The 9,412-nt window shown below is 39.7% G+C and overlaps 1 protein-coding gene across 7 annotated transcripts in view; it reads right to left on the reverse strand.

Moving 5' to 3' along the window:
- DMD (dystrophin) overlaps window positions 1–9,412 on the reverse strand; it is a 1,961,037-nt gene that overhangs the window by 1,073,276 nt on the left and 878,349 nt on the right. For all 7 annotated transcript variants that reach the window (XM_025200207.1, XM_014518487.2, XM_025200208.1 and 4 more), the window contains one exon: window positions 7,315–7,485. In XM_025200207.1, the coding sequence (XP_025055992.1) occupies window positions 7,315–7,485 (171 nt within the window). The remainder of the gene's footprint in view (window positions 1–7,314; window positions 7,486–9,412) is intronic.

Raw genomic sequence — 9,412 nt, forward strand, 5'->3', positions numbered from 1 at the left:
TGCCTTCGGCGGGAGTAGGATGCAGCCTGATGCTAACATATCCATTATAGTTTGTGGTCATGAGCAAAAAGCTGCCACATTAATAACACATTCTCATGACCCAATTCCAGCCCCCACAGGTATGATGTACTATTTCTTAACATTGCACCAGGATATGTGGAACTTTAATTAATAGGCTTTCCAAAGTTTAGAAATAATTAGGTTTTGATCTTTTAACTTCTTTCAAAATTGCTTTGAAAGAAACATTGGTTTTGTTCAAGGTAGTATCGCCTGACAGTTTTCTTATACTTTTAAAGGTAATTTTAAAATGCTTACATGCAAGAATATTGCAGCATTTATAATCTCTGTACAGTGGCATGCAGTATTTAGAGTACAGTTGATTATATCCTATAATTATTGTTTATACATACATATATACAATTAATGGGTTAGATTTACTTCGTTATTATACCACCATCATGTTGGTGTCACTCCATTGAAATCAATGAAGTAGATTATAAGTAATAAATGAGATGATATATCATATATGATATATCCATGTAAATACTGGTTTACATGTCCTAAACTGGTCCTTACAAGGAACTATTCTTTGTGTATGTGCTTCAGTAAATAAGTGCTGTTTTCAGCCCTTTTTAAGATAAACTGAATGAAACAAAAGTAAGTGAAGTGACTTGCCTGAGGTTACACAGTAAATGACTGGTTTGACTGGGTTTGAAGCCAGTATTTTCTAGGTACTATTTTTTTGCCATAAAGTATCACTTTCTCATGAGAATACACAGTAATACACTATTTCTGCAGGTTAATAAGCATAGTAGCATAAGCTTTAATTATCATACAAGTTGGTTAAAATGCTCACACATTTCTCATACATATAACATTTTAATGAGCTTCTCTTCCCTTTCTTGATTGTTTTAAGCAAAAAAAAAGTTAACGTTATACCTGTTTATAGAAAGAGTGAGACATAACAAGAGCTTCCTACTGTGCAACTGCACTAATCAGCAAACCTTAAACTCTAATTATATAACTTCTGGTGCATTAAGGTTTGCATCTAGTTCATAAACGGAAGGAAATTAAAGACAAACCTTTCCATTAACCTAGTGCTGACTAGAAGCATCATGATTATTTTGGAACACCCCCCCCCCCCCCAAATAAATTAGTTTTCTTCAACACGCAAACAAATGTACATGACAAGGCTTTTACATCTCTGCTGTACAGCTCAACATCACCAAAGGCCACTTTTGTTTTCCTTACTAGAAACTGAACTGGGTAATTGACCAGCTAGTTCTGAGGTATTAAAACTGCATGAATACGTATTTCATCCCTTGAAAAATCTGACATTTGTCCTTTGCTGTGGAGGATAAGATCACAGTATTAATCAAAAGTGATTTACTATGTAGACTTCACTATAGGAGAAGACAGCAAGGGAAAATGAGAAAATACTGAGCAGCAACGGGGGTTTCACTAACTAGGGTTTGATTTGAAAATTTAAAAAATGAAACATATTTATAAATGTCTCTTGCTGTGCTTTTAGTCTGTACTTTTATAATATATTAGCATTCTAGACTGATGACATGAAAAGCTTATGTAGCTTTCAAAAGATATATAAATGGAAGTACATCTTTTTTCCAGTCTCCTGATTAATAGCAAATAGCATCTCATTGGAAGATTAATGTTTCAAACAAGCAAAAAACATTTGTGTCTCAACCTCTGGTTCATAAGTGGGGGGTGAAGGCGGGGAGCAGGGGAAGGAAAATGAAAATCAATTCTTGCTTTAAACACCAAAATCACTTTACCCTTCTCTAGCAGTGTACATTGTTATTCCTGAATGTATTTTCAGTCAAGATGAAACTAAATAAAATGTTTCTTTTTTTTCAGATATGTTTCCACAGAGTACAGTTTATTTAGTAGAATTTGCAAAAAAAAAAAAAACAGGCCTATGAATTTTTCTGTATTTACATATAGTAACACATCATCAGCATTCCTGGAATGACTAAATTAGACTTTGCCTAAGAGAAAACTCAGACTATTTGTATAGCCTGAACATTACATGATATCTTATTTTCAAAATTAATTTTGGCTGTGTAATATTGGTTTGACTCAAGGTACTGAGCAGTGACTGAGATGGTTTTATGGCTTAGGGGACACCATTTCTGTTCCCAACAGCTTTGTCAGTCTAGCCCTTCATTCCTTCATATTTTCTCAAAAAAGCCTGAAACAAATATCTCGCTTTAGGCTTCATAGGATGCTTCATGTTAAATAAAATTTAAAAAAATAGATGTGTTGCTTTTTCCATTTAGCAACCAAAACAAACAAAACAAAAACAAAAATCCAATTATTTGTACAGGCTTCAATGTTCTGATTTTTACTTGCAGCATATCTAGATTGTAAGAACAAATATTATGTTGTTAAAATAAACAGGTAAATTGTTTAAGCAAGAAAAGATTGTATTGCAAAACTGTATTGCAATGTTGCCCAAAGGAATATATATATACTTTTCATACAGTTTTTAACCCCTGTGCTGATTCTGGTTGACCATTTTTAAAAAAAATTACAGTAAATAAAATTAGAGACTGTATTTCTTAATTTATTTTATTTCATTGATAGTCTTAGACTAAGGGAAATATTTTACAAAGAAAAGGAAATTAATATATCAGTTTAAGAGTCATGGGTATAAAGGGAAAACTATGAAAGAAGGAAGGGTTGTTTTACACCATAATGGTAGAGAAATCACTGCTTTGCTTTAAAGTGGCTGTAAATCTCTAAATTAATTTATTGTGCTAACATTTTGATTTCTTGTCCTCGTCTTAGGGGACCAGGGGAAAAATGCAGAACAAAAATCTGGTAGTTCAACCTGGTCTTGATTAGTAAGTTTGGGGAGTTATTTTTCAACAAGATTTATCTTGGAAAGAATATATTGTTTTAGATTATATCACTCCCAGATACATTTTAGCAGGTATACCTGGTGCATTTCTAATGCTTCTGCTAGTCTAATGAAAGTGTAGCCTGTTCTTTCTTTGATTATATAAATTATAATAAACATATATTTAATATACATGTTAAAAATGGAGAGCGTTCAGCTTAAAAAAATGAAAACTCCAGGTCAGATCTTCCACTTATGAGGCACCCAAGTGAAGTTTAGAACCTAAGAGCAATTCTATTCTACCCTGCTGGAGTCCTGAAATACCTGTTAAAGGTAGGTGGGCCCTCCTCCTCCACTGCTGTTTTTTTTTTATGACTCAATCTTAAGGATAAGATGGCCGTTATTCAAAAAGTAAATTCAGTTAGGGATTTACAGGAACTTGAAGAGGGTGGGAAAAAACTGCACTTAGGCACCAAAGTCCCTGTGGCATTGAACAATGGAAAATGAGGCCACGTGCAGGTATTCATTTCCACAGAAAAAAAAAAGCACATGAGTGGAAGCATACAGGCATTCTAGTCTCTTGGCTAAAGAGCTGCACAGGTGAGCTCTCCAGCCAGGACGCAGTAGAGGGCTACTGTCTGGGCCACCTCCACCCTTAGGGGAGCCCATGATTTGAGAGACTGCCCTCCTCCCTGATGTCAAGAGGCAGCCTCCCTGCCTTTTAAATCATCCCGTGTAGCCCAGATGGGCTGCACACAGGGTGATTTGAAGTTGGGGGAGCAGGGAAGCAGGGCTGGGGATAGCTTTCTCAATGCAGGGTCCTGACTCCCTGGATTTTAAATTGTTGCATATACATATATGTATGACATTACTTACCTGGCTCTGGCTCACACCTTGTCTAGGTCTTTGCAATCCCTGCACCCACCATTTACTGAGACTATGGGGCTGGGCTGTGGGGGTGGGGACCAGTCCAGGTGGAAAGGGAACAGTGGGGCAAATCTCCTAGTCCCCTTTGGGTTGAGGAAGAGTAAGGGAGGAAGAGTAAGGGGAGCAACTATTTCTCCTCCCCCCCTCCCAGAGCTTAGAGGGGAGTGTACAAGCCTACACTCTTGTCTTCTACTTCTTTCATATGACATTTTATGATTACAACATTCATAGATTAATATCTAAATCTGATAACCACTTGACTGCTTTAGGGATAGCTGCATGGATTGATTTTAGATTGCCATTAAAGAAGATGAAAACCTTCTGTGGTCATCCCTATTATGCGCTAAAGCAATGTCACCAACTTGACAATTGAACACCCATAAAGGGCCTCCTGATCAGGGTTACAATACCACAGACTTCACACTTGTGACAGGTGCTGTCCTCCTAGAGAGATCTTCCAGGTTGAGACTTGAAAGATCTTCTCCTGGAAGGAGCATTTTCCCTCAGGAGAAATTCAGTGAACATTTGTATACCTCTCATTTCTACCAGGTGATTCTCCTTATAGAAATGTAATGCCTGTAGATAACCAGCATGTGGCCCATTGTCTTCTTATGTCAGAGGCATGAATGTGGACAGTTTGGAAAGAGTCCAGCACAGAGCAAGAAAAATGATCAGGAGCCTCGGAAGCAGGACTTATGAAGAAAGGCTGAAAGAACTAAGCCTATTTAGTCAGGACAAGAAAAGACTGGGAGGGGATTTGATAATACTCTTCAAATACTCGATGGGCAATTACAGAGAGGATGAAGATGGGCTTTCTTCTGTGACCATAAGGGACAGGACTTGAAGCAATGGCCTCAAGCTTCAACAGGTTGGAGATCTTGATGAACTTTCTGACTATGAAGGTGGTCAAGAATTGGAAAATACCAGTAGAAATGATGGACATAATTATGGAATCTCCATTCTTGGAAGTTTTGAAGAGTAGGTTAGACAGACACTTGGCTGGGATGGTTTAGTCAGGTCTTGCCTTGAGCAGGGAGGTTGGACTAGATGACTTTGTGAGGTTCCTCCCAGCCTTACTTTCCTATGATCCTATAATTAGGGACTCAGACCTATATAACTACTTCTGGACAATGTCAATAAAGTTAATGGGAATCTTTATAATAAACATATATTTAATATACATGTTAAAAATGGAGAGCGTTCAGCTTAAAAAAATGAAAACTCCAGGTCAGATCTTCCACTTATGAGGCACCCAAGTGAAGTTTAGAACCTAAGAGCAATTCTATTCTACCCTGCTGGAGTCCTGAAATACCTGTTAAAGGTAGGTGGGCCCTCCTCCTCCACTGCTGTTTTTTTTTTATGACTCAATCTTAAGGATAAGATGGCCGTTATTCAAAAAGTAAATTCAGTTAGGGATTTACAGGAACTTGAAGAGGGTGGGAAAAAACTGCACTTAGGCACCAAAGTCCCTGTGGCATTGAACAATGGAAAATGAGGCCACGTGCAGGTATTCATTTCCACAGAAAAAAAAAAGCACATGAGTGGAAGCATACAGGCATTCTAGTCTCTTGGCTAAAGAGCTGCACAGGTGAGCTCTCCAGCCAGGACGCAGTAGAGGGCTACTGTCTGGGCCACCTCCACCCTTAGGGGAGCCCATGATTTGAGAGACTGCCCTCCTCCCTGATGTCAAGAGGCAGCCTCCCTGCCTTTTAAATCATCCCGTGTAGCCCAGATGGGCTGCACACAGGGTGATTTGAAGTTGGGGGAGCAGGGAAGCAGGGCTGGGGATAGCTTTCTCAATGCAGGGTCCTGACTCCCTGGATTTTAAATTGTTGCATATACATATATGTATGACATTACTTACCTGGCTCTGGCTCACACCTTGTCTAGGTCTTTGCAATCCCTGCACCCACCATTTACTGAGACTATGGGGCTGGGCTGTGGGGGTGGGGACCAGTCCAGGTGGAAAGGGAACAGTGGGGCAAATCTCCTAGTCCCCTTTGGGTTGAGGAAGAGTAAGGGGAGCAACTATTGCTACTCCCCCCCTCCCAGAGCTGAGAGGGGAGTGTACAAGCCTACACTCTTGTCTTCTACTTCTTTCATATGACATTTTATGATTACAACATTCATAGATTAATATCTAAATCTGATAACCACTTGACTGCTTTAGGGATAGCTGCATGGATTGATTTTAGATTGCCATTAAAGAAGATGAAAACCTTCTGTGGTCATCCCTATTATGCGCTAAAGCAATGTCACCAACTTGACAATTGAACACCCATAAAGGGCCTCCTGATCAGGGTTACAATACCACAGACTTCACACTTGTGACAGGTGCTGTCCTCCTAGAGAGATCTTCCAGGTTGAGACTTGAAAGATCTTCTCCTGGAAGGAGCATTTTCCCTCAGGAGAAATTCAGTGAACATTTGTATACCTCTCATTTCTACCAGGTGATTCTCCTTATAGAAATGTAATGCCTGTAGATAACCAGCATGTGGCCCATTGTCTTCTTATGTCAGAGGCATGAATGTGGACAGTTTGGAAAGAGTCCAGCACAGAGCAAGAAAAATGATCAGGAGCCTCGGAAGCAGGACTTATGAAGAAAGGCTGAAAGAACTAAGCCTATTTAGTCAGGACAAGAAAAGACTGGGAGGGGATTTGATAATACTCTTCAAATACTCGATGGGCAATTACAGAGAGGATGAAGATGGGCTTTCTTCTGTGACCATAAGGGACAGGACTTGAAGCAATGGCCTCAAGCTTCAACAGGTTGGAGATCTTGATGAACTTTCTGACTATGAAGGTGGTCAAGAATTGGAAAATACCAGTAGAAATGATGGACATAATTATGGAATCTCCATTCTTGGAAGTTTTGAAGAGTAGGTTAGACAGACACTTGGCTGGGATGGTTTAGTCAGGTCTTGCCTTGAGCAGGGAGGTTGGACTAGATGACTTTGTGAGGTTCCTCCCAGCCTTACTTTCCTATGATCCTATAATTAGGGACTCAGACCTATATAACTACTTCTGGACAATGTCAATAAAGTTAATGGGAATCTAACAGGATTCCATGAATGATAACCTGTTAATATACGAAAATTTTTTCCCTGTATTTGGCTTTGGAATACTTACGTGTTTCAAATTTGAAATATCAGTAATGCTATCAAATAATTTCCCTCCCCAATTAAGTGCTTCACAGGAAACTCAAGGTTAAACAAGTTATGCTCAGTATGATTTGTATCTAGATAGACAGATGGATAATTTAAATCTATCAAAGAAATGCCTAGCCTTGGTACACACTGAATAATATACCTCACTAACATTATTGCTATCTAACGGGTTTGCTATACTACTGGTAGCAGCAATGATATTATGATTAAATCTTTTAAAGCAATAATGTGATGAGACAACACTACCATTTACAATGTTCAGCTAATCTAATTGCCAGATTTCATACACTTGTTTATCAGTTAGCTCTGTAATATTCATAAATAAAGTATATGTAAATTTAAAGTCTTCTATATTATTACCTTGCCCCAGGCAACTTCAGCATCCAAATCAGAAGGCATTCCCTCCACTGCGGATCTCTTTGTTAATTCTGCATCTGTCACTGCCAGCCACTCTGTCAGAGCATTCATTTCCTTTCGAAGCTTCCGGGACAATTTCAAACATTTCTCTAACTCTTGCTTTTTTTCTGTCACCTGTAGGAGAAAAGCATATGGATTTTAACTCTTTCATTAGAATCAAAACCCCTGATAACTTTTAGGCTTCACATTTTCATGGAAGTTTGACTGTATTTTACAAGACAGTTTTTACCATATAGTATGGTTTGGTTTACTCTAATATTTATAAACTTGCTGTAAAACTACTATGGTCATTAAGTATAATTTACAGGTTATACAGGTAAAAATGAAGCGAATGTGGTTATGCTATTATAGAAGCATCTCCTTATAAATAGCATAACCACATTAGCTTCATTTTAAAATGAAACTCAGATTAGTGCACCTCAAGAATGTAGAATAACTTCTTCCAATCACAGTAATATGCATTGTTGGCTATTACCAGATTAAGAGCACCTCCTTGCAATGCAAGTAAGGAGTGAAACACCATTCAAAGAGCACAATGCATTTTCTCATGGACAGTCAAACCTTTAGTATCAAGCCTACATGTTATCTCTGTGCAGCAACATTGCATATGAGGAAATTAATAATACCATATGCAAGGCCATGTGTGAACAGCATACAATGGAAAAGGCATGGAACACACTGAACAATGAGGGTAAAACAAAGGACTGAATACTGGCTTATTCAGTGAGCACCATCCATTCTATTCATTAGCTGAGGCAGGGACCCTATGAAAAAACTGTTTGTAATCAAGTAATTAAAAACTGTATACGACAATGCATACATATAATGGGACCAAATTAAGACTGTTTGATTCTACAACCTGAATAATATTCTTTTGATGTTTCTGTATACATGTGTAATTTTCTAGTTTTTGTTTTTAAACAAATAGAACCATCCCCAACTCAGGAAATTCAATTGTGTGACACACATATAGATCATCATCAGAGTATGGAGTCTTTGGATCCAACATACAGTCCACTGCTACTTAAGCAAACAGACTACTTAACAGCAGTAGCAGGTTTCCACCATCAAAATTTGGGACAAAACAGGAGTAAGACAAATGCTTTCACCAAGTCTTGCCAATGTGGGCTAACAGCAGTGGAATGGTGGAACTTGGGAGATATGGGATTCTTTTCAGGTTATGGATGGTAACGTGATCTAACAGTTGGGCTAGGGGCAGAAGTTACTCACAAACTGGTTTAAGTGATCAGAAACTGAATTAAACCTGTAACAGAACAAAAGTTCAGTGCACTTAAACCACTTTCAAAATGCCCAAAGCTGGTTTAAGATACATCTGGTTAGATGTAGTATCATACTTAATTGATTTAGGTCAAACCTGTTTATGGAACTTCTGTCCCACATCCCCTCCTGGTTCAAGTTAACTCACAGCCCCCAGAATCCCAGGATGCTTTGCAAACTTGGGCTATGTTGTCTGCTCCAGTGAGTAGGGTCTGTCCCATGTCTCCATTCCCTAGCCGGAGCACTATCACACCTATGGGTGGCTGAGGAGGGGGTAGGGAGGAAAAAACCTACCCTTCTGGCTAGGCACCAGACCTCCAGCAAGGTGCTGTTCATTGTGGGGGAGGGGAAGGAGGCACCAGCCCCCAGACCAGTGCTGCCCACCTGGGGAAGGGAGGGAGAGCCTTCAAGTGTTGGCTTGACTCTACCCGCCAGAGCCAGGAACTCTGATCCATGTCCCATTCTCAGCCTCTGGGCTAGATGAGGGGGATGAAAGCTTGCATCAGGGCTTGGCTCTGCCTGCTGGTAGGGGAGAGGAAGCCTGCACTGGGGCTTTCCTTCACTAACAGAGCCAGAATCTAGAAGCCATACCCCTTCATCAGCCTCCCAGCAAGCCGAGACAGGGCCAAGAGAAGCTTGCACCAAGTTCTGGCTCTGTCTCCAGAGCTAGGAGTCAGGAGCCATGCCCCAGGGCTTGGCTTCACCAACAGGGCTGGGAGGCTGAGAAAGGGGCTTGGCTCCTGGCTCTGGGGGGAGAGACAAG

This window comes from Alligator sinensis, unplaced genomic scaffold (genome assembly GCF_000455745.1).
Source record: "Alligator sinensis unplaced genomic scaffold, ASM45574v1 scaffold746_1, whole genome shotgun sequence".
NCBI classification, from domain to species: domain Eukaryota; kingdom Metazoa; phylum Chordata; order Crocodylia; family Alligatoridae; genus Alligator; species Alligator sinensis.